Source organism: Larimichthys crocea, chromosome II (assembly GCF_000972845.2).
Source record: "Larimichthys crocea isolate SSNF chromosome II, L_crocea_2.0, whole genome shotgun sequence".
NCBI lineage: Eukaryota > Metazoa > Chordata > Actinopteri > Sciaenidae > Larimichthys > Larimichthys crocea.
The window spans coordinates 4,173,822-4,199,759 of record NC_040012.1 but is presented as its reverse complement, the minus strand read 5'-3'; the positions used below and the strand labels follow the sequence as shown (position 1 = coordinate 4,199,759).

The 25,938-nt window shown below is 41.9% G+C and overlaps 1 protein-coding gene across 7 annotated transcripts in view; it reads left to right on the top strand.

Moving 5' to 3' along the window:
• Window positions 1–25,938, top strand: part of dip2ca (disco-interacting protein 2 homolog Ca) — a 193,527-nt gene that overhangs the window by 49,866 nt on the left and 117,723 nt on the right. The window contains exon 1 of one of the 7 annotated variants that reach the window (XM_027289055.1): window positions 11,357–11,660. The exons of 5 other annotated variants lie outside the window; for them this stretch is intronic. Coding sequence is in view for 1 of the 2 variants with exons in the window: in XM_027289031.1 (XP_027144832.1) it covers window positions 13,329–13,389 (61 nt within the window). In the remaining variant the exon portion in view is untranslated. Of the gene's footprint in view, window positions 1–11,356; window positions 11,661–12,786; window positions 13,390–25,938 lie in introns of those variants that run through there. One more of the 7 variants, XM_027289031.1, reaches the window with a different exon arrangement.

The following is a 25,938-nucleotide window of genomic DNA, read 5'->3' as shown; positions in this document are numbered from 1 at the left end:
GCACCGGTTTAGTCGTCCAGTTTTTTGCCAGAGCAGGATCCAGTTTAAAACATGAAGGATTGTGTTCAACGTTCGCCATCGAAACAAGAAATGACACACGGTTCACGCCTTCTGCTGACATGCTCGTCTTTCTGCACCCGACCATGTGTGCACTGCAGAGAAGACCAGTTGTCCGTTGGCATGGTGAGACCAATGAGTGTGTATTTTTGTGCGTGTGTGTGTGTGAGTTTGTTTCTATGAAGCAGAAAGCCACAACCTACCTGCTGTGTGCTTTATGCTGTTATCATCACTATGATGGCTTTATCATTTTTCTTTGATATATTATTTTATAAATATAAATTGATATAAATAAAACAGTTACTGGCTCTTGTTTTACAGTGTAAGCTGATTATTTTTTTGAGTATTGTGGGTTGTTTGTCGCCATAATGTGGTATGGTTAGCTCTCTAGCGGCCGAATGCGAGGAAATTAATGTCAGCATTGTAGTTTTATTTCTGAGTCTGAGATAATGGGGAGTTCTGATATCTGATATGACTTAAATTGGCTTCTCTATTTATCGATTTTATGATTGCAAATTGCAAAGATTACAATGGGTGTAATGATCTTAGGGAAATGTGTGAACAACTTATGTTACGTTACCGAGGAAATAAACTCATGAGACCGTGAGATGCAGAATGTCATGCATGCAAGAAATTTACTGCCACTAGATGTTGCACTAGAGCGGCAGCAGCATCTCAGGGCGCCACCAGACTCCATTGACAAATCCAGTTATTTTACCATTTCAAACTGGAGAGAAATTAAAAAACTCACCTACATCGCCTTTGATAGTCTTTCCAGTAATCACCAATGCTGATTTTGTCCAAATAAACCTTTAATTTGTAACATAATCCTTGCACCGATCAAATTACGTCCACTATAAGTGTATATTTTTGTCTTCCAGCAATCACCAACACTGATTTGGTTGATATAAATCCTTAATTCGCAAAGTTAGATGAGAAAAGTCGCTCTCCTTAAAGCCTAGATTTGTTGGCTTTCTAGATTTTCAGATGTCCATCTCTGAGAGTTTCGTCTTCCCCTTCTACAATGGATGTGAATGAAATCTTTTTTGTGGTGTTCAGACCGTGCACCATCATCTCTCCTTGCAAAAATAAAGTTTTTAAATTTAAATTTCTTGGGTAAAGAAAGTATTTTTAATGAGCCCTATTCACAGTGAGGTATTCTTAGTTTGTCATGTTCACTCAGGGTTATTCTCCACAGAAAATGGAAAAATGTCTCTGCACCATAATCATATGTCTGTTTCATAACCATTCCCATATGGCATTTCAGATGAAGACTTTTAAATATGCACGTTTCCTGGAAACCCCCTAATTCATGACGGCAAGTTGATTTGCTGCACACATCTACACACTTAGCCTACGCACACTTGTGTTAAATCAGGGTTAAAAAACAAATTACAGAATGTAAATGGTTTGAGAAATGTGTCGTGAAGAACATTTTGTTGCTGACATCAGAACATCGTTGCCATCTCAGATAACCATGTAAAGCTTGCGGACCTCGAGGGATATTTCAGGGTGCACTTTGTTGATCCCCCCCCCGCCACAGGAAACATGCATATCAGTGTATCATAATTAGCTGAGCGTTAATTCCCTCTCTAGCGGCCTCAGTGTGCATTATATGGGTTACGCTATGACCCACAGCAGTGATAATTTATTTCAAATTCATATTTTTAATTAATGCTGCTTCAGTTGGTGCCGTGATTGATGTGTCGACGCTCTTAGGGATGTTTAACGGTCACAGATCTCCACAAAAAGCAATTATTCAGCCGCTACCGCCGCTACCGGGCATCACCTTGTTAACAATGTCACAGAGAGACGTCTGTGTGCTTTTATCTGACTTGATTTTTCATTGTTGTTTTTTTTCTTTTACATAATCCCAACAGTCTGAAACATTCCTGCTTGTTTTCAATGAAATCCGAGTGGATTCCAAGGCGGCGCTTGCAGGGCTATCTTTGGACCGATGCATTATTGTGCCAAGTGTACTGTAGTATTTAAGGAATGTTTCTTTTCTCCGTTACAGGATAGCCATTTTTGGACCATAGGGGTCCATAGGGGTCCGCTGGTTTATGGCCTCTCTTGAGAGTCTCAGCATAAAACCGACTCAAATGGAGCTTCAACTTCTCCTAACAAAATGTTACATCAAAAAATATTATTTTTACATTAACTTTGGATCAAATGACTTGTTAATCTGAAAGAGATCCCTTATGGTGATAAATCCTGCAGCTTTTTCAAGTCTTTGTAGTTCAGACTCACAGCTGATAAGCTCACTTTACGCTGCTGCCACCTCGGCACCAGGCTGGCTAAAAGAATAGGAAGGTTGACCATTTATAGCAGCCAAAAAGCCAGATATTTTTCTCAGGAGTTGGTGGAGACTAAACAAGATCCAAAAGTTAGATTGAGACTCCAGCGGGATGATGAATGTCGCTCTCTGAAGCTGGATGTGGAAGTCATTAGCTAATAAGTCAGACATAAAAATGGCATTTGCTGCAGATATGTGGTAGAGATGTGATATTCTGCCCCCTTGTGGCCAAAAAATCAATGAATGCTGCTTTAAAAAAAATAAACTGAGACCTCAGTGCTTGTTTCTTTTGTTTTTGTTTTTTTCGTTTATGTTCTACCTTAGTACTTGTTTTGTAAATCTGCACATTCTACTTTAGTACTTTTTGTAAATATGTACACTTGTGTTTTCCCTCCTTGATTCTATTTTTCGCTGCTGTTAACAAGTGAATTTCCCCGTTGTGAGATAAATAAAGTATTATCTTATCTAATCTTATCTTGTTTCTGATATTTTGAAGCCCATGTCCTTCTGGTATCTGCTAACTTGTGGCTAACAAAAGGAACAGTGGTAGAGGAATCATATCGATGTGTTCGTACTATAGCTCAACTGAAACTGGATTTTTATTGGAGTTCAAAAAACCAGATGATGATTCATCGGCTGATTTATTGCTCTAATTCTACTTTATATGGTTGCCCGCAGGCACTGGTTTCCAATTTGCTCATTAATGACAATCAGTTCTTAGCTGAAAGGCAAAGGATGAAGCCAGACCACTTTGAACCTGACGTGTTGAATGTACAGTAATCTTTAGGTTGTGTTAGAGTTTTCATAACACTTTAAAATATCTTTGGGAAGTCCTTATCTCCCAATACAGTTGGGAGATATGAAGATATATAAAATCAGGTTTTAATATCTCTTGTTGTATGATCGGTTGCTTGAAATGTTTGAAGCGTAGTTAGCGGCGTGGGTAATGTTGGTTTTACTGGATTTAATCCAGTGGATTTGTCAAAAAGAGACATTATAATAATGATTTAACCTCTACAGTGTTTTTTAAAAATTCATATACCTTTTTAAAAGTGCTGTATCAGGATATAGAATTACATTCACTGTCTTAAATCAGGAGCTATTTTCATCTAACTTCATCTCATTTTGGTTGAACAACCTGTGATAAAAATGCTTCCTATGGATGTTCACAATAACCTTCTTTAATGGTGAAGTCATTGTGTCTGATGTAATGTAAATGGGAGGTTAAATGCTCATAATACAGGGAGATGTGCATCCAGTAATACATTAGTCATACATTATTAGAAATACATTTAATGCACTTTGTTCTCCACCAAAATAATCCGTCTTTACCTTTCTGGAGCAAATCTTTGAGCACGGTTTCATGGCTGAAACCAGGTATTGCATTAATTGGATTTCCATCGCTGTGAATGTCCGCGCTGAAGGATAAAACCCTAACCTGCTAATCTGGATTAACACGGTTTAAGCGTGGCGGGGGCCTCATACACATAAAAAAAACCTTTGAGGCCTCAGTGTCGGCTCAGGTAATTACGTTTGAAAGTGAAGAGGTTGGATTGTGTTACTTCACATCACGACTCAATGAGTTCGGAGGCTGTGGGAGCTGCTCGCCGGCTTGAAAATGAAGAATTTGATATTTGGCTTCAGTTCTCAGCGTATGAGCTTTTGGATGTTTCTAAGAAGTGATGATTTCTTCAACACCTGTCAAGTGAAAAGTTTCAGTCAGCCTTGTAATTATCTGTTTCATTTACACCCGGGGAGTCTGGGCTATTGTCTGCGAGGACTTCTCCCAGAGTCTGGTGGAAATATTATTTGATGTGTAGTTGCAGGAGTGCGGTTTAATGCCAGCTGTAACCTAATCTGAACCCAGCGACAGGCTCGTTCCTGCACTCTACAGGAGTTCATTTTCATCTCTGTCCGCTGCGAATCAGGCTTCCTTTAAACACACAAAATAAAGAAGATTAATAAGTACTTTAATAAAAAGAACATAGACACAGAAAAGCCTTCATGCATCACACGATGCAGCAAGAATACGATCAATCAAAAGCAGTCGGACCATGAGACATTATCTTTCAAGTGTTAGATCAGTCGTATTCATTTTGCTGCAAACTTAGAAATGTTTTTTTATGAATGTGTAAGACTTTCTAACGCCTAATGCAATTTTAATCTTTCATTTATCTGTCAGGGCTGTAAAAGTCTTTTTACTGCACCACATAATCTTTGGAACTACAGATTTATGATCAAACCCAGTCTCCTAAAAATTACATTTATACACTCTTAAATGGTTTTTGCCAAACAGTTTGAAGTGGAAACTTCTTCCATTTGGTGCCTTTGTTCACTGCCCGTGCTTCTTATTTCAACCTCTTAATACATTGATTTTTTGATACCTTTATTTTGGAAATATGAACATATTTTAAGTCTTTTATGTTTAGATCTGGAAACATAAGTCATTTACAGCATCATAATCTGAGGTCTATAAGGCTAAAACATAACTTTGCACCACCTGCAGAGTTTGCATGGTGAACGTTGATCTCACCTAGACGTGAAAACTACTTGGTTTTGGTTAGGAAAAGATCCTACGTTACGTTACATAATGTAAATACGTTGCAACATTTTTGATGTGAAGTGGTGCCTCGGTGTATTCCACACCTGTTTTGCATACGAGCATGACCCTTCATCATTATGCTGAGCTTTGTGTTGGAAATATTGGTTGCACATGCCTGTGTATAACTCCCAGCCTTGCTCATAGTTTTCCCTCCATCCTCCTGTTACATCTAACTTTACATACAAAATTACTAACGGCTGCTTCGGTGACCCAGTTTCCTCGTGAGGAAATTTGAATTTCACAGCTCTGTGCTCGCTGTTTAACTTACAGCTACGTGGAAGCAGGAAAAACGAAGCTATTAACTGAGCGGAGTTGTTGCGAGTACAAAAGGAGAGCCAGGTGCACGGCTTCTGTTTGCCTTTCTCCTCTTTGAAGACTCACATATGGCTTGTTGACTCGGTGATGTCAGTGTTTCAGCCGCTTGCAGGGTTCAAATGTAAGAGATTACTGTTTGTCTGGGCTCATATGTGAGAGGGAAGACAAATATCTACTTCAGTTTGGCGGATTTCTCAACCCTGAATTCTTTGATTAGCTCCATTGGATGAGAATAAATTGGGTCATTAACTGGATTAATGTTTTATTAAGATTGCCAGAGCCTTAGAGTTGCTTTCGATGATTTTGTTGTATTTTTATGTAAGTTTGAGGGAAACCTTGCATGTTTTTTTATCCTCTGTATGTTTTTTTCTGCAGTACAAGAGATATTTTGACGCCTGATATAGATTTATGATGTAATCTCTATAGAGGATCCGGCGTCACTTTTTCACATGCTGGATATCTCATCTCACAATGAAACTCCTCTTTTGTTAATGTCATCACAAAAACTGCCAGACACACATCGTTCCTGTCAGCATTCTGCAGCACTTGCTTTCTTTCTTTCTCTCCAGCTTTGCTGTTCAGCTTTTCTTTTTCTTTTTTTCTCCTCCGGATCTTCTGTCTGACTCTCTCCGTCTGTCTGTGATTGATGCCTGACAAAGAAGCCAGACGGAGGCCGTGCAGACTTGACTGCTCTGCAAGCTGCTATTGATTCTTTTTCACTTAAGCCATAATGAAGTATTGGTCAGCCTCGGTGAGTGTCAGCAGTGCTTAGCGAGGCAGCAGGTGAGAAGCCTCCAGACACTAGACTTAATTACAAGCAGTCCTTGTGTATTCAGCTTCGCTTTGAGCCGCATTAGTGTAGTGGTGGTGGATGGACGACAACAGGAAGCTGCAACTAATAATGAAATGAGATCATCACCAAAACTTAGTATCAAAAGTAAAAGTACTTGTTGTACATTATTAGACAGTTCTGTTTTTTCTTTTTGCTTTTATTGTGAAATTTTGGATCATTTGACCTTTGACAGGAAGTCCCTTGCTAACAGCTCTTAGACACAGCTCTGAAATGACCCTGACTAGACAGATTTTTTTTAAATGTGAAATATGAATCTAAAAAGACAATGTATTGTAATAAACACCCCAGCTCACTGTGGCAGTGTTACTTTTTCAACACGGCCGCAGCGTGACGTCGGGCTGTGTTTTTACAAAAGTTGGATCTGGCTCAAAAAATCTGCGTTTTCACCACAGTGTCGGATCCTGTCTGAATGCACCCTTAGGCACCAAAACCAGCTAGAGACAGTACCTTCATACTTACATACTAAACTTAACTTAAGCAGTCAAAGAGTACTTTGAACTTGGTCCTTATTTTCCTATTTTTTGTGTCTTAAGTGTCTAATGGAGAGTTCTAAATTGCAATTGCACACAGTCAAAATTTGTCCAATAAAACGTCTTGTTTTTGCCACTGACCGGCTCAGATTAGTTGCCTGACAACATTATGAAAAGGAAATCAAAACTGAATTCAAAGTTTGTTGTCCGCATTAGTCACAAAAGTAAAGGAAAACAAGGTCCAGGTGGACAAAGTAACCCTGCAACTTAAAATAAGTCAACGCTGACGAGACACGTCAGAGATCGATACAGATGAGTGACTATAAAGGCTGATATGAAATGAGAAATGAAATCTGTGGATTAATCAGTGTTTTATGGTATTTATAGTTTGTTTGACTCACCAAAAGTTGGACCTTCCAGATACTGCACTTATGTATTTATGCTACAATCAACTGAAACCTGTTGACTATACACAGGTCGTTCATTATATGACTTATATAACCAACTGGCTGCATCAGTGATGATTTATGTGTGTCCTAATAAAAGGGGTGAGCCCTTCCACAAACAAGTATCCTACATTTGTAATTAGTTTAGATCACAATGTAGATTTTCCGTTTATATCAGTGGATCCTGCACGACTGTTCTAAATTATTATGGAAGAAATCATCAGTTAAATGGCTCAAATGGAAACATCGACATCGATTTAGCAAGCAGGTAGAGCACATGTTGGGATACATATCAGGAATATTCCCAAGGCGCAAACACCCACACATTGGGAAACATGCTTGTGGGAAAAACCTTGCATTATTTATCGTATGTTGTTAACAACACATGCCTCCTAACGGGCGCGTGATGCACAGGAAGCCATATGTTAGTGCTTTGTACGTAGCCTTATCTGATGGAGACATTTGTGGAAAATATCTATTTCTGTTTGTTCTGACTGAGTTTAATTATGTCTCACAGATTTATTTATATCCCTGTGCGATCGTTTTCAGTTCGGCTGACTTGTTAGACAGCACTCTCGACAATCAGCATTGACAGCATTGAAGCTGTCTTGACACCACGTGTTGGTCCAACACCTTACAAAGACACTTTATGTTGTTTTTCCCTTGGATTTGCCTTCTGTCTGTATATCAACAGTTTATCGATAGCAAACAGCGTACAGAAACACGGTTTCATCCCTGGTGGACTGATTTGCAGCCAACAACTTGGAGCGGAAGGTTTCCAAAACAAAACAAAAGTAGTGGTGGACATGAGTAAGAGACATATTGACCTTCTGTCATAAGTTGTCTGAAATTTCAACAAATTCTTTGGTGTAACGATATCATCTTCTTCAAAGTGGGTCAACACTGAAGAAAACTCAGTAAAGGCTTGAAGTTTTCCATATCACAGGAAGCTATGATGCAGTTTTATCGCGCTGGGATCGAGAGTATTCACCAGAACAGGAAACACCTGAATAAAGTAGACTGCACTGAAAAATTATAGACCAGGAGCTACTGTCCCCTTGCTGAAATCTATACCGTCTCCACCTCCTACAAATCTCAGCCCTGTTGGCGATGTTTGATTGGTAATTAAGTTTTGAATCTTGAATCTTGAGGCTCTCTGATGACAGGTGTGGTTAAGTGGGCAGGTTGTGGGATGGTTGTTCTGACAGATCCAAATGCTGATGGAGGTTTTTGGCGTTGCCTCTTGACGTTGACATCAGTCCCCAACTTGTGTTGCCACATCACGACCATACATTTCCTCAGACAGGCAATGTTATGAACTTATTAACGAACCTGTGTTATGATCGATGCACCCTCCCATCTTTTGTTTCTCTAACTGATTCATGACACCGAGCTTTCGAGTTTCATAAAGGGCAGAAATCAGTGAATTAAAATAACATCAGTTTTCTCTCTGTGTACGTCTGTTGCAGTCTTGTTCAACACTATGAGCAGATGAATAGTTTTGATTGTATTTATGGTTCAGTACTTGAACGTGTGAACTCGCTCAGGACGTCGCCTCGTTGTCATCGTTGAGTGTCACTTCTTACAGCTAGATGACATTGACGATAACGTCGGCTATGCTTATGATAAAATGGCTCATGCGGTTTGGAAGTCGCTGCGTTTCAGATTTCAAGATAATGATTCATTGTCTTGTTGGTGTCAAGTTCTAATTCTTTCAACACACCTGTAGACAGGTAATCTGATTGTATCTCTGTTTCCAAACCTCGAACGTACAGTGCAAGTGCCAGAAAGTTAGTGTGATGCTTTTTTTTGTAGATGTCTGTTGGAAGTCGTCAGGTCATGTTTCTTTGAGGAGACTTAAATCTGGGGCAACTGGACTTGGTTGTAGATTCGTGAAGAAGTTTTATCCAGGAGGCATTTTCAGTTCTGACTGACTAGTGAGGAAACCCAGTATATACTATAGCCTTGGTGGCCATTGTTGAATTTTATCTCGCCTCTCTGCAAGTTTAATCAAATGTCAGTGCATATTAAAATAGGGAAACACATACATATTTCATCAGTGACAAAAGGAAAGCGAATGTTGGCTCATCAGAAAACAGTCTGGATGACTGGAGCAGTATTTCTTTTGGTGTTTTGCCTCAACAGTCAGCAAACGTGGAGAGACTTTCAACAAAAGTTCATGGTTGAACTGCACGACTTTGTGATTACGTGGCGTGCATGTGAGACCACAAGGATACCGCAAGGACTTTTGTCATTCATTTAGATCACAGGAACAGCACATGAGCTTGTTTGAGACTGCAGGAGCTAAATTTAAGATGTCAAACACTTTGTGGTCTGGAAAACTGAAGGGTTAGTGCTTCTAAACGTCTTCTCGTGGGGTTTCTGACTGTACGTGTTAGTAGCTGTCATTTTATCAACACATGATTTGTAGCTTTTGCTCTCTGGTGATGAAGTCAGCAGGACTCCATTCCACCTTAAATCCAGGGAAACGTTGACTCTGTTGGTTTTCCCTGAAGGAGATTCAGCTCTGAGCACGCTGCCCATAAATGGACACGGTACGCACCGAAAGGACGGCATCGAAAAGGGGAAACAGATGAGAAGAAAAAAGGGAAAGAGGTGCAACAGGAGGGAGAACAAGGTTAAGAAAATGTGAGAAATGTAGGGAGAAAGAATGAAAAGGAGAGAATTCAAACAGGGAGAGTTTGAAAAAGACAAAAATAGGAGAGGAAGGAATGCCAAAGGAAACGAGAGAGAAGAGAAGCGAGTCAGGGGGAAAAATGATCCATCGGCCAACCAAAACACAGGAAACGCCAAAGTCCAAAAAGAAAGAAGAGGAAAGAAACATCTTTTAACAGAAGCAGAGTTCCCCAGACTCTTTGGCAAACAAACACTAACCTTAAGTGAACTGAAGGTTCGGAGGTCAAAGGTAAGAGCAAGGCTCGTCTTTACTCACTACAGCAAATCAACGTCTTCATCGCTTCTCTGGTTGGTTTTGCTTCACCTGTTTCAGATTAGTGACCTCAACAGACTCCAGTCAGAGCCCCAATGCAACTTCACCCCACTGAGACGTCCAATCAGAATAATGACGAGAAGAGAAATCCACAAATTCTCAAATCATCGTCAAACTGCATCAGTTTGATTCAGATGTACTGAATTAACTCACATTTGATCTTTGAGAGATGTTGAGTCAACTTTATGGTCGTGATGGAGGTTGCATGATCCGCCCATCTTTAACCTTTATGAACACCAAGCTGCCTCGATTGTTCGTGTTTCTCGCCCTCACTGACTGCTGTGCTAAAACGCAACTTTATATTTACATTTGGGTGAAACTGGATCATATTTTATGGATAAATTATTCCCTCTAGTGTCCTCTGTCTGCTCTGCCTCTCTGAGTTTCCTGATGGACAGACTGCTTCTGTTAGCGTGCACAGAACCGGGCTCAGCGGCCTCCCATTGAGCACGAACCGATCCAGATTTGAACATACCCTCCAAAACAGGCCGAGGCTAGTTTGACCAGAGCACATTCAGCACCAAATCTGGGTTGCCAGGAGCTAAACCCGGCAAGAAAACCACCCTGGTACCACGCACATTCAGCTCTATTGGCTACTGGAAGCACCAGCATCCGCCCTTGTTGTGCCTGTTTTTACAGGAAATAGCACTTTGCTTTTTCATTTCTTGGACCCTGCATAAAGAAAACGCAGCACGCATCATTAATTTTAGAAAATCTCAGACTGCTACTGTTGAGAGCAGAAGCCGTTTTTGTCGACTTCGGTCAGTAAACTTAGAATCTTTATGACGATGTCGTAACTTCAGGTTTGTCAGTCTCTTTCTACACCAGGATTGGGTGTCTAGCTCCTGGCATTTAGTGTTTTTATGTGCATTGTTGACGACGTTTATTCCACTGATTTACACACCTCATATACAGGCTGCGTGTGCTTAATTGCTCATTAAACGTTAAACGCTGATCTCAGGTCAGCCGATGTTTTAATGGAGCTTTTAAATAACTTCTCCTGTCAGGAGGTGAAACAATGTCCTCGAAAGCACTGAGGATACTGTGTGTGTGTGTGTGTGTGTGTGTGTGTGTGTGTTATAGTTCTATTAGTTATATGATATGTGCATATATTATATTTAACATAGTATGTGGGTCATTCTGCTTGTGTGCTCATAAACGGCTGCACAGGCTGCATCTTTGTGTTATTTTTTTATGCAGTCGGACTCATGGGGACATTTCCTGCATGAGGTGTATGTGTGCACATGTCAGCCTGTGTGTGTGTGTGTGTGTGTGTGTGTGTGTTATCCGGCCAGAAGGGCCCTGTCACACTGAGTGGAGTGCGAGGTGAAGTGACAGATTTGGATCAGCGGGGGAGACCGGGGCCACTGCAACTGTGCCACGGTTAAATAATGCAGCAGATCCAATTCATACACCTGAATTATATGGAGGCGGAGGCACTGTGTTGTTTCTAGGGAGCGTTTTTCTTGCGACACAGTCTGCGTCTGAGGACCTGAGGCCAGACGACCAGCAGAGACAGCAGCAGCAGCCCTTCAGACAGTCTGGAGGTCAGTCAGGGAGAGGCGGCGGGCTGACGGACAGATCTTTAACAACGAGCTGCTCACCGAGGAGGTAAATGGAAGGAATCACTGCATCGATGGCATGTTAACTAAAGATATTTACCGTAAACAGATTGTGATTATGTCGCTTTGTTGCTCAGAAGAAGTCAGATGTTTCTGATTTTGCACTCGAATTGAAATTCAGCTTCTGAAATGTTAAAATTTTTATACTTTTCCTTGTCGGAAACGAGTGTAAACTGATACATACGACTAACGAATACGATTAATCTGAATGCTTCAAAATGTTCAGATTTGAATGAAGACAGCTCTTTGGTATCTGTACTTTAAACTGCCGGAGGCCGGATAGGAAACACACGTGGACCTCCAGCCTCGCACACTTTCACAAACTGACAGTCGCAGATAAGAAGTCTTAAAGGTCGTGTGTGTGTGTGTGTGTGTGTTCAGTCCAGACTGATTTATTTCAGCTGACACCTGATTCGAACGTGAGCGTTCACGTCCTCAGTTGCAGTTCTGGCTCTCGGGGTCATGATCAGCGCCACGTTGGTTCACTTACTTTGGATTTTTAGCATCACCGTTGAAGGCGAGGTCAGATTTAGGATTATTTCTCTTTCACTGCCGCTTAAAAATCACATGACAAAGGAAAGTGAAAGCACTTTGGAGCCATTAGGACTTTGCATAGTTCACTGGTGTGACCTTAAAATACAGTTTGATTTCAGACGGGACATTTTAATTAAAAATAGCATCAGCAGTCGACAGTTGAACAGAGAGGCTTTATCTTTGGCTGCTAGACTGAGCTAAACTGTCCTGATGAAACATCAGTATGTTTACCTTGTTGAGTGAAATCGGTCCAATGTGTTAACATGCATCATCTGCATAAAATGCAGCCCACGATGATGGCATGAAGGACAGGTGCCTGAATCTGTCCATAAAAGACAGGAAAGTTCTTGGGAATTATACTTTTTATGGTTTTCTGCAATAATATTTTTTAATAAATGCTGAAGATGCAAAACCAGCAAAGGTCTGTAAGTAAATATGCAAATGAATGCAAAATAATAGCTAGCAGCATATAAAATAAAGGTGTGTCTGACTTTTTAAGTATTTAATGTGGAAACATTTGATTTTTTTGATATAGTGACATAAAAAAAAAAAAGGTTTATATTTTCCAAAAGCTTTTATTTTGAAACAGGATGCAGGTGACATGTTAATGTCCGAACATATGTCACTAGGAGAGAGAGATACAGAGATACATTTAATTAGGTGAAAATCTGTTTGGATTTCTGCATATTTCTGTTTGAATTTTGCGTGTGTGTTTAAATGAAATAACCAGCGCTGCCGCGGTTTGTTGTTTGTGAGCTTGGCAGTGTGTGGTCTGGATGGGCGTGGACACTGTCTGTCAGATATTGAGGCCAGACGGAGAAGGAGGGAAAAGAGAATACTCTGGAGATCAAATAAAGGATGAAAGAGACGGCGGGATGAAGGTAGAGACACAGAAGCCAGAGGAGGAAACACACAGTAGGTCAGGCTGTCAGAGAGAGAGAGAGAGGGCGGAGGGTGGTGAGAGGTCCCCGGTGTGGAGATGAAGCAGGAGGAGGGGAAGGGTCTGTCTGTCGACGGGTTTGTTCCAGCGTGCTGTTTCAGACGGCATGAAAGATTCATGGAGATGAAAAGGACGGCCGGTCGTCTGGGTAGGACACTCTGATGGAGACGGGTGGTGGTGGTGATGCAGGAAGGAGCTGAAGTCCACATGCACAGACTGACAGATATACAGCACGTTGAGGAAGGTACGATGAACAGAGGTTTGAAAAGTTTTACAAGTTGTTCTTCGATGCATCCTGTTACACGTTGCTCAGGAAGGAAAACGGCTAGTAAGATCCATCCATCCGTTATCTGTAACCGCTTTTCCTTCGGAGGGTCGCGGGGGACTCGAACAGTGAAGGTTCGCTTTGGGAATTGGTGAGGTCGAAGACAAAAAAACATATACACACTTTCATACGACACAATGTTTTCTTTCTTCTCTTCACTTCAAGTTGCTCGATTTATCGATAATCGAGGCGTAAAGACGTGAACAATCCATCCATCCATTATCACCACTCATCCTTTGGAGGGTCGCAAACAGAGAAGGTCCGCTCGAAGACATGAAAAGCTAATATTGAAGAAAAGTTGGTAAAATGAAGCATTGAGCTTTATACGAGTGTTTTCTTTCATCTCTTAATGATCTCGATTTAACGGTAAAATCTGGTTAAAGCTTTCCAGCGATGTTGACTTGGATCTGTTACATCAAGAATATCTGAATAATATTTATCTGTCCATCCAAACCTTTTTAGTCATGTCAGGCTAACGTGCTGTTTTGCTGTCCTTGTTGAAAAGTCGCAGGTACTTCTTTGGACGCACCCACCTGGTGTAACGTTTTAATGTGCTGAGAAAGTCCACGTATGGCGGAGGAGGCTGACGTTGACTTCGATGTGTCGCATCTCTCGAAAAAACAGGCCACAGATTTTTGACTCCGTTGCTCTTTTTGTTGCAACCGTGCATCAATCTGTTGCCTGTCCTTGCGTTGACAATTAAATGATCGCAGGACAAAGGTTTGCGGGCGAGTGTTTGAGACCCTTTTTCAAAATGAAGGCAGAGCTGTAGTTTTAGAAAACAGGCACAGCTGTTCCTCGAGGTGGACGACAGACGAACAGTAGTGAGCAGGGCGCTGCGTTATCAGCATACCAGGAGTTCTTCTGTCAGTCTGTCATCACATTCCCCTCGGGGGGGACCACCTGCTGAGGGGAAAACCACGCCGACTGACTCCTCCATCTACGGTTTTATCCATCCATCTTTCACCGGAGCAGGTTGTGTTGTTGTTGCTGTTATGATCAACATTAGTTCAGCCTGACAACGAGGGCAGAGAGGCTGACAGATGATGTCTGGTTCTGAACATTCAGACTGCTGGTCTGTTCTCTGGAGGCTGCACACGATGCCCACATTGTTTGAGTTACATGTCACTATAGCTGTAATGCTCAGGTGTCCACATACTTTTGTCCGCTTCATTTCCTCCCTCTCAAACACTCTCCGTTATCTCTATTGGCCTCAGTGCTTGCTAATCTTGTCTGGTGTGATGGAGCGTTAGCAGCCAGGAGAAGGAGGTCTGGCTCCCCCGTTGAAAGGGAGGCGTCCTCCCCCCGTGATAACACCTCCACCTCTGGCCTCCTCCTCCTCCAACGGCAAGCCGGGGGCATCTTATCTGGCCAAAAATAAGCAGCTGTCACATAGAGATAAGCTAGGCTAACAGTTTAGCTTGCAGAGGATCACACCTGGGGTCCAGCAGACGATGAGCCAGCGGATCCGTTCAGGACTGAAGAAGAAGCATCTTGATATTCGACTACAGGCTATTACTAATGTTTTATCGTTAGACCAAGCTAGTTATTTTAAACTGATGAAAACATGACTGATATAACGTCAGGCAATCATGTGATCATCACATCTAGGGATGGGAATTGATCAGATTTTTACGATTCTTTATCGATTCTGCTTAACGATTCGATTCTTTATCGATTCTCATTTGGGGAAAAAAACGAGAACAAACTGTTCGATCAGCATCGACTTTGTTTAGTTAGAAGTATCACGACCTCACAAAACCAACAGCGAGGTCTAAAGAGGCCCACAGCCTGGATAATAGTAACGATGTGTAACTACCTTTACGTAGTAACCACAGAGGTGTTCATAGCCTGGCTGCTGCCGCTGCTGCCAGGTTGAGATTCATCTCCAGTCCGAAGCGTGTCAAAAACACGACATTCATTTCAAAATATTGCATGTCGTGTTCGCAAATGTTTCTGCATGTTCGTCGTGTTCCCTCCCGACGCTGTTATCTCCACTTTGCAATGATTGCAAGTTGAGCTGTTTTGGTAAAATGCAGCCAAACTTTGGAGCGTTTGAACCGAGTGGGTGACATTGTTTACTACGTGCCAAACTTGCGTAAGCTACGTCGCATAGTTAGTGCTTGCTGGGGTCGAGCGTGCGTAACTTCTTGCGGAAGTTACGTGACGTAATTCGTGCTTTCTGGAATCAATAAGAGAATCGTTAGATAAACAATTCAATGGAAATGAAACACACGGAACCCGGTTCTCAACAAGAACCGGTTCTCGATTCCCATCCCTAATCATATCATGTATACTATAGGTTGATGTGATGTAAATATCAAAACCCAGTTTAATAATCTTTAGCTTCAGTTCAGTTGCAACCAAACTGTCCAACCCCGATATTAATCTGTTGATGATTCAGAAGAGTTGCTGGAAGTATGAGCGTAACTGTGTTGATGAAGCAGCTTTGAAAGAGCGTGACTAAACGTTCTGTTATTGAGTTAATGCATTTATGCATCATATCATAAAACAATCCCCCAACATGAAGCCTAAACTATTATAAACACAAACCACAGACACAGCACTCAGTCATGCTAACAAGGCTCTGCGAGTTCAACCTTCAGGTGGTTTCTCAGCACGACCTTCCCGTGGCCGCCGTAAATTGATTTTCTGTTCCGCTTCGTCGCCTCCTGATGGCGGACGGCTTTAGATGGACAGATTTAGCTGCTAGCGAGGCTAATCTCCCCGTCATCCCTTTCCTCAGCCACAGCCGGCGTCACAGTGCAGCAGGTATACGAGCTGCTTTCTGCCGCGTCACGCTGCTGCTGCTGCTGCTGCTGGAGGAGAAACAAGGTCGAGATATGAGAACAGCGGGTTTGTTTTCTACAGCGAACCAACTTCAACTCATCTTGTTGACCTTCTGTTTGTTTTTTGTACCTGCAGGATGCTAACCCAGCTGGTTCAGCAGAAACAGAGCTTCTGAAATGACATAACACTCGTTTGACTGTTTTTATTTGAAGGCAGGGGAAACAAAACACCATGTAACGCTCCTCTGGAGATATAATTGCTTTTTGTTTACATCATATTGGTCATATTCCTTCTTATTACCATCGACTGGCCGTCGGAGTAACAGTACGTCCCTTATTATTTATCATCGCGTCAATGAAAATAACATTTCACACTGATTTTTAAATTCCACACTGAATAACAGATCATGATCATGAGTGTCTTCCCCTCTCCCCTCCGTTTAGCGAGTTATATTTAAATCTGCGTGATGTGTGCTGCGGTGAAGAGTTCATTGAGGACAAAAATAAATTGTCCAGCTGACTTCAGACTCAGACGGAGCTGCTTCCTATTCCAGATTTTCTCATTACGAGTTTCGGTGCGACGGCGCTGCCGAGGTGTCGTCCTCGTCCGCCGGATGAGCTCCTAATCATGTAACGGTTAAATGAGAGAGTGTAATTAGAGTCGATGAGGAAGAGCAGAGGGTGGTAACTATGTTGTTAAGCTGCGAGGGCAGATGAGGACACCGGGCTGAAAGTGTTCTCATTTTATTCCTGCTGCGTTTCAGACTCCAGAGAATCATTGACTTCTTGTCAAAACCCTGTCCAAACACGTTCCCTGTAGTTTTCTGAGTTCGTGCATCAAAACACGCGCTGATCATTGAAAATCCTCTCAGATTCTGCTTGGCTCTCTCTCCATGATGTTTGAAGCATTGATGCTCTCTCTGGTGTCAGACAGAGAGTTAGTGTTGAGTAATATCAGCATGCCTCTTGGTTTGTAAATGGAGTCTGTCTCTCAGAGGCAGTGAAAACTATTACGGCTTCTGTAATTCACAGATGACTGTATGTGCTTTAAGTAGAGCTCTGTTTGCAGAGTCCAGATGTTTGTGATCTTATTGTGTCTGAGGCCAGGACTGCTTTTCTTCTTCAGAATTGACTTATTGCACATAAATAGACCAGAGCATCATGTTAGCAAATCTGTAAGCTGAACAGTCAAATGTATTTTTAATAATACTGTGTTTTATACACATTGGCAGATGTTAAACAGGTTCTATTCATCAATGTGCAATGTAAAATGTTATTGCAAGTAAAGAACGTGGACGGTCCAGTCAGGTTGATGTTTCCAGTCTCCATCGTGCTATCAGGGGATGACGTATGAATGCAATCTTACAAAAGGATATTTTGTGTTTTAAATGAACAAGTTTTATGTTTTTCAGAGTTTTAGATGTGCAGGAAATGTTTTCGAGGCACCAAAGCTATTTGGTTAAGCCCAAGAACTACTTTAGGTTTTGAACGACATCGGGATACAAAAGTTAAAGTTGACTTTTGGTCCTCACAGGACACAAACAGGGTGAAAGTCCTGTGTTGTTGGACCCATCCGTCCTCCCCAACCTCTTCCAGATGCAGACTTTGTCTCTAGTCATACTGTCTCACCATCGTAACTCACTTTGCTATTTTGTAATACCGGCTGGATTCCCACCTCCTGTCATCTCCTTCTTCTAAATGCCCCCAAAAATCCTAAAAAAACCAACATGTCTGCTTGAAGTTAGTTATGTAAAGTTATGATAATCCTCTCTGTCGTTATTTGGACAGCCGTATGAGCGAAATAAAACACTTTGAAGTTTCCTGATATAGAAAGTAACTCAACAGAGGAAATACCACCTCGCTTTGCATCGTGCTGTTCCTCACCTCTGTCTCGGCTGTTATCGTCTTATCAGGCCTCTTTCCACTTGTTAATTCAGTCTTGTTTGCATGCGTGTGATTGCAGCTGTAAAGAAGTGTTCCTGCCGTGTCTATTTATAACAATCAGCCTGAGATAAATGGTGGAAAGTGGACTCTCCTTTTCCTTTCATAGCCATAACTCTTCAGCTGTTAGTGTGCGAGGTATCATCTTTGCAGACGTCTTCCAAGTAGAACGACCACATCTGTTCCCATGTTTAAGGACTGTTGGGATTTGATGGAGTGGGAGTGTAAATGGATAGATGTAATGTAATACAGAGATATTAGGAGGACAATGCAGACAGTCCTCCTCCTCTTTTCTCCTGGTGTACCTTCATCACAGATCACTTCACTCCCCTCGAGTCCTGCGTCAAACACTGAGCTGGACATGGAGCTGCTGACGGAGCTGAACACCACTTTGCCTTCGTTGTGTTTCTCCACTGTCAGGGGGGGGTTGGGTGGAGAGTGTCAAACCCCCTCAAGGTCCGGTTTCGGACATGCTGAGAGGGCAGGGAATGCAACCGTGTCTGTCGTAATGCCAAACCAACTGCTTTTCAAGAACTGATACGCCGTGCCTCAAGGACTATAAATGTTTGGAAATGGTTTCACACACTTCTCGGGTCAGAATCAGTGCAACTGAATCCAAAATATTATTTTTTTGTCAGGGAAATTAGCTCTGCACAAAAGAAAAGTCATAACATTGAGCTGACTGCAGATTTAAAGGTCAGTAAAACAGAAGAAATCGCTTTATTAGCAGCAGAAAAATGTGAAACAGCCTAAAACAGTGCTCTCACATGCACCTGAAAGCGATCTGTAACTTGTTCTGCAGTCATCTGATTTCTTTAAAAGCGTGCACTCGGTTTGTTTCAATGAGGACAGAGATTACAGGAAATCTAATTAACTCAGCTTGATTTCGTGACTGTAAGTTGGTCTCTAAACGGGTTTTCACATGCGTCACATGACAAAATCTGACAGAGGGGTGAAAGGGAAGCCGATGACTTCATGTGTGCTGCCCGGTCTTTGTGCTGTGGATCTGCTGAAGTGGTGAGGAAGTGCGATGAAGTTGTTTTTTTGTTTGATGGATTGTTCAGGCTGAGCTCGGCTGGGATCTCCTTGTCTCAGCTCTTTTAGCCTCCTGGCCTCGCTAAATAGGACAGGGAATACTGTGTGTGTGTGTGTAAACTTTGCTATCGCCTGTTGATTAGTTCTCTGGTTGGCCGGGTGGAAACGTAAGAGGTGGTTCCTTGTGTTGTTTGTGTTGCCAAAATATTTAAATTTCATTGACGCATCTTGCAGATTTTGTAGCTTTTGTCGAAGTCCCGTTTGCCAAAATGGTTTCATACATTGGCTTTTTCAAATCGTCTCGGTCGGTTCAGCCTTTTCAAACGTGAAGATGCATATTCGCCTCATGTGCGTTTGTGGCGGCCACATTTATAGCTCTGTAAGTTTAGGTTGCATCAAGTGATCTTAATATTGAAATTTTAGTTGCAGACACCAAGACAAAAAGGGTCTATATAAAGAAGTTATTCTTTTTCCTGTTCTGCACAACTCTCAATGTACCAACTGTTAAGATGTAGAAAGTCCAAACGCCCTCTTCCAACTTCTGTACGAACATTTGGGACAAACATGCAAAAGTCCCTTCACTGCAACAAGTACTGACTTCTGAAAAATAAAGAACTTGTATATGAAAATATATCAGCATGTGTGTGCGCCTGCGAGTTGCTAAACCAGACCATCGTACCTTCACAGTTCTCCATGAATCTACGGTGAGCTGTGTCGATCATCATCATGTAACGATCACACCTTCATGTTTGCTCATGCCGCCTGATTTGTTCACATCCCGTCTTTGACTTTGTTTGCGCTTGTACCGACTCTGAAGATTCAGCATGAGTTCATGTTCGTGTGTTTGCATTTCTAACCTGCCTGTAACAGCCCTCCCTCTGTCACCACACACTGTTTAATGGAGTTTAAACTCTTCTTTATGGACTGCAGACTTCCTGTTCAGAGGCCACCGTCTTGACACACTCTAAAAACATCAGCTTTTCGATTCAGTTATTGAGTTCACAGCAGCTGGGTTGAGGTGGATAAACCAGTGGACTGATCTTTCTCAAAGAAATTCATGTTCAGGTGAGCGTGTAAGCGCTCTTTTTAAACTTTATTACGTCATTTGTTGTTTGTAAATGGAATATAAACTCCAATACGACAGCATAAGTAAACATAATCTGAACTCAGCTGAACTGAAGCGGGTTTGACAACAAATGCATATTTGTGTTTGTGCACTTTTGTTCTTATTCATTTTATTTTTAGATTTAATTGTACGACTGAACATTCAGACATCTTAAATTTCAAAACCCCTGAATAAAATGTCTTAACTTTCAGTTTAAGAGCCGAGACATTAATCTGACAGCGCAGACGAACAAAAGAAGACGAAATCTGATGAAGACGACAAGAAGAAAGAAACCACTGTGAGAAAAACACCAACAATAATAACCTGGTTAGGTGTGTGTGTGTGTGTGTGTGTGTGTGTGTGTGTGTGTGTGTGTGTGTGTGTGTAAATATTCAGCCGAATCTAAAATAGACGGCAGTTGATGTTAATTTGATGCTCGGCTCGGCCTGTTGTTGCAGTCTGAACCGCAGGATTTCAAAATAAAGTTTTTATGGTTCTTCAGAGTAAAATGAGAGGCCGCTCCGCTGCTCTGCAATGTGATTCCAGATCTCCCAGTGGAATTATGGGAATTGTAGGCTATTGTTAAAATTGTTGGACTAGCAGTTAACCTCCCAGTTAAGTGACAGAGGGTGGAGGACTGAGGTCAGTGTGTATAAGTGTGTGTGTGTGTGTGTTTCTGTGTGTTAACATGTCATCACATGGATGCAGGATGTCTGTGTCCTGACTGGGTCGGCTTCTCAGTTCCCTTCTGCCCTTTTCCAGCATCCTGTTTTCACACATATGTAACACACACAGATACATGAACACACACCTGGCGGCTGAAGACTCACAAAACAACATTTTGTCTTTTAGTCAATTTTGGAGCGTGTCTCCACATCGAGTAACATAAACGGCATTAACATAACAAGAAAAGCAAAGTGCTGCTTCGTTTTTAAAGTCTTCAGACAGTCTGATGTCTCAGGGTAACACAGCATGATGTACGAACAGTATTTAAGTTTGTCTCTGTTAACTTGAAGTCGTCCCAGTGCTGAGCAGTGAACCGTGAGCTCTCATGAAAAACTGGGTTAAAGTTCAGTCTATTTACTTTCAGCACCGCGTCCTCTTTATATCACTGACAATGAGCCTGCTCTTGTTCTGCCTCTGATTGTGTGTTTTCAGTGGAGGGAGTGGTAGTTGTAGTAATGGGTACAGGTCGAAGCACGGTGATCGTCTTTGTTCCTGTCTTTGGGTTTATACCTTTGTCCTATAAACAGATATCTGCATATGAATGCACAGTCTGAAGGCAAGGGACCAAGATTCTGGTTTATGTCTGTTGTCCCAATTGACCATTCGTGGTCGATAGAGCTTTGGTTTCATGCAGGTTACCGACCATTCATTGTTCATAAAGACTAGTCAAAATCTCTTTATTCTAACTAATCAAGTTGCAGGTTGCAGCAGAGGTTTGAAGACACTGGCCGTTGCCCATAGAGGCTAAAACATTGTCAGATGATAGACGATGGCAACCGAGATTAAAGAACTTGTTACTACTTCTTTGAAAGGTGTTAAATACTAAATAAAGAGTAATTTCACTACTGGTCGAAGTAGATGACGTTGTAGTGCAGCAGTGGTGCACTGAAAATAGTTATTTGTAATATTTCGACAATCAACTGCTGTCTTAAAATACATTTTTTATCAATGCATTTGCTGGTCTGGCTCTCGCTGTGGTATTAGTGTGAGTAATTCTTCTGATAGAAGCTGTCTCAGTTGTAAATATTGATGATAATTGATGTGTGCAGTCTGAACACAGTGCACCTCTCTCAGCAGGTCACTGGTCGACTGGTTTTCCAGGTAAATCTGGGCCGCTTCGAAGGCGTGTCCCGTCACACCTGCCTGTGCCTGCGGGCTAAATAAATAAACCCCAGTGTCCCGTTACAACAGGATTTAACTGTTTATCCTTCACATCTAACGCTGACCGACGGCAGTTTGGATGTGAAACGCTTGGACCGAACTAGACGTTAAAACACGACAAACATGTTTTCAGTTGTAGCGTGAGAAGGGTGACATACTCTCACATTTTTTTGTTGGTGATATCTTGCCTAGTTTATGTATCAGGATTCAACACAATGGAGGTAATGAGATTTCAGTTGTGCTTTTCAGTGCATTGAAAATTACACAAGAATACTCGGCAGCACCGTGAGACGAAATGTCAAAATCTTAATTCAGTCAACAAACCTCATTGTCATTGGGACTATTTTTCTTTTGTCGACTGTAGCTCCAGTGAAAACAACATGGTGGGTTTTGTGGATGTTGTTCATGGACAGAAAAGCTGCTTGCTGTTGGATTTTTCAAATCTCATTTCTTAATGCTGTTAGTATCACAAACACAATGTGGCTCTCCAACATTGTATGGACATGGAGACAGAAATCTCAGAGACGGATGGATCAACAAAACCAAAATCAGCAAAGCCCAGAGAAATGCCAAGAGAGGTAAATGAGATCAAGACCGACTTTTGGCACCTAGTTTTGAAACGATGTCAGCTAAGACTGCCAAGCACTGATTGTCAGACCTCGTCCAAAGTGAACGGATAATAGAGACACTAATAAGATGTGCTCTTTGTTATGTTAGACCCATAAAATGGAGTAAAATCGCCCCTGAAGTGCCACGGCACACATCCATTGTCATTAAAATGGAAAAAAGTAAGAGTCGTGGCCTTGAAACTTGAAAGGTTCAATCTGCCTTCAGATCCAACCTAAACAACAAAAAGGTTTTTTTGTTACTGACTTCCAAAGAAACAATAATTGAGAGTGTTTTCTAGTTTCCCTCCCAGAGAGATTTGTTTGTCCAAATCTGTGTCCGGACTGTTGAGCCTCAATGGTTAAGACACGAGTTGTATCGACCTCTTTCAAAGTGTGTTTCTCAAAATGTCAAACTGTTTATTTAAGTATACACGGATCCAAATACTCGAGAAGGGTCAGGAAAGATCATGGTCGAATAAAACCAACATGGACCAAAGTGATAGAATAGAAGTCGCCAACACCAATGCAGCTAGACAAGACGGTGTATCGTCTGCATAGAGGCGACTCTCTGTACTCACCGACTTTTCAGGCTTTGTGGCATCTTAACGAGTTACTCGCTGCAGTTGCTTTTGATATAAACAAGTCGAGATATCCGTGAGCCATTTGTGGGTGCTTTATATTAGGAAACATTTTCAACATTTTTCGCTACAAGCTCATTGGCTGTTGAAACAGATGACGTGCTTTACGTTTTAAAACCGGCTACTAGAGATTTGAAGAGCGTCCGGCTTGAGTCGAGCTGAGATGGTCCGCTTCAGTTTTGTCTTGTGTTTTTAAGAAGTTTTGGCCACCGGAGGTAATCGCAGCCGTTCTAGTCACCGGCTCCTGGTGGGGTTTGGAGAACAGACCCTAAGGATTCATGCCTGTTGGGATTTTGGTGTAAATCTGTTGAAAGTCACACAGAAACTTGAACAAGACTAAATACTTGAATCTGGTTCTGTTTTGACTGAAAACACCCAGATATCACATTTCCAGGCTTGGAAACTTCTAAATCAGTCTCCTGTCCTTCAGCTCAGGTTTCCATCACTTCACCTGAATAACAAAAAAAAGCAAATACAGAAACATAAAAAAATAAAAAATAAAAAAACCTGTCTGCGGTGGGAGACTGTTTGAGAGTGTGTCGAGTAATTCTCCACCTGATGGAGGAGAGTCGAAACACTACCTGTTGAGACTGCGGCGGCGATGAAGACGATGCGTTTCATTCTGCAGTTTATTTGCAATAGAAATCTTTTTTTCTTTTTTTTCTGTCTCTCCCAGATGGAAACAGTTTGCAGCCGTGGCTCATCAGTATGTGTCTGGGTTTGGTAGACGAGGCTGGAACATGTTGCTGTGGTGAACGCATCACAAATCATAACTGCTGCTCTCCCTCTCTCTTTTCTTTTCCTCTCGCCTTGATCGATCGGTCCGATTTTTTTTTTTGTCTGAGCATGAAATGGACCAGCTGCTGTGAGGCAAGTTGTTAAGGTGGGTGGGGGAGTTGTCACGGTGTGTGAGTTTTTGTGAGTGTGTGTGTGTGTGTGTCGCTATCTTTTGCTGCATCATTCGCCGCCTCCCTCTCAGTCGAATTCAATTCATTAGTGTTTATTGGCATGAATGTTACATGAGCCGAGCTGCCAAAAGATCCTGAATATAGCAGCAGTTTATCAAGACAATAAAACAGAAAAATAAACATCTGCCAAATGTGTTGCACAGCCTCTCCCCTCCTCTCTCCTTTTTTTATTTTTTTATTTCTTTATTCGTCTCTCCATCTCTGGGTGCAGCGGTGGCTCATGGGAGCAGCCCTGAGCGACCCCGTGGGATAAATCCATTTTAGAAACCCGAAATTTTGACAGGCACCTTTTTTTTTATTATTCTTCTATATATGAGAGTGCAAAAAAATAGAGTGTGTGTGCATGTACGCAAACACACACACACACACTCTCACAGCATGGGGCATGATGGGAAACAGGCAGGAGCCTCCCAGGCATTTCACTCATGTAGAGAATGTAATGAAATCTGAGCCACTCTTCCTCCTCCTCTGTTTCCCCTCGTCTTCCTCCTCGTTCCTCCTCTTCCCCCGGGCACGCCTCACATGTGGCATCAAGAGGAGGAAATGGTGATTTTTAACAATAATGTTGTTAATTACTGAACTCGGGAACAGGGATTGTTTAACGAGCTGTAATGTGTTGGTCAGTATTGACATTAATGTGCTACCTGTGGATCTGCTCAGGTAGCTTTAAGGTTGAACATGAGTATCAGTCTCACATTGAAGCTACATGATGTTTAAAGGTTGACGTCTGTTTATCTGACAAAACGTTTTAGTGTCTGGGTGAAGTTGTCCGTCCTAAGCCCCGCCCTCCTTTTGTTATGTGCTCCAATCACAGTTGAGGAAACTTCGCTCAGAGCCGATGATCTGAAGCGGTTGTCAGGTTTTTGAGTTGACGTGGTTGCTCAGTGGTGGGACGTTGTGTAAATCTTAAGATTCTTGGTTTCCCGATTCAGTTTGTTGAAGTGTGATCCTACGAACGCCTGTAATTGGAAGTTATTTAACTTTTAAAAAGAGAATATTGAATCATGTTGCCTCTTAAAGTTAGGCAGGAGAACTGCTTGATTGAAGTTCTAGATTTTCTCTCAATGAGCTGACTTGCTGAGCTGAGCTGATATCTTCCTTTTATATAAACTACAGTCTACTGTTACCGTCCACTCTCCTTTTCTATTTCTGACTCAGGGTCTGCTTCACGTCTGGGGTCTCCTTCAGGCTTCACGCCTCCTTTCCTCCCATCAAACCAGCACTTGTTTCCTGCCTGTGAGGAAGCCGGTCCTTATAACTCATGTTTGCAGTGCTTCTCTCTCCCTCTTGTTGATTTCTGCCAAATATCGAGCTGAATTTTTCTCTCCGTTTCTGTTGATATAAAGATACGATCGCGTTGGGAATCGGTTGTACTCTCATGCAGCCTGAAGTGGTTTTTAATCATCTCCTGAGAGAAAAATACTTCCATGCAGAACAACACGGCGATAAGATAATCTGACATTTACTCCGCTGAAGACACAGCGTGATTAGGTGTTT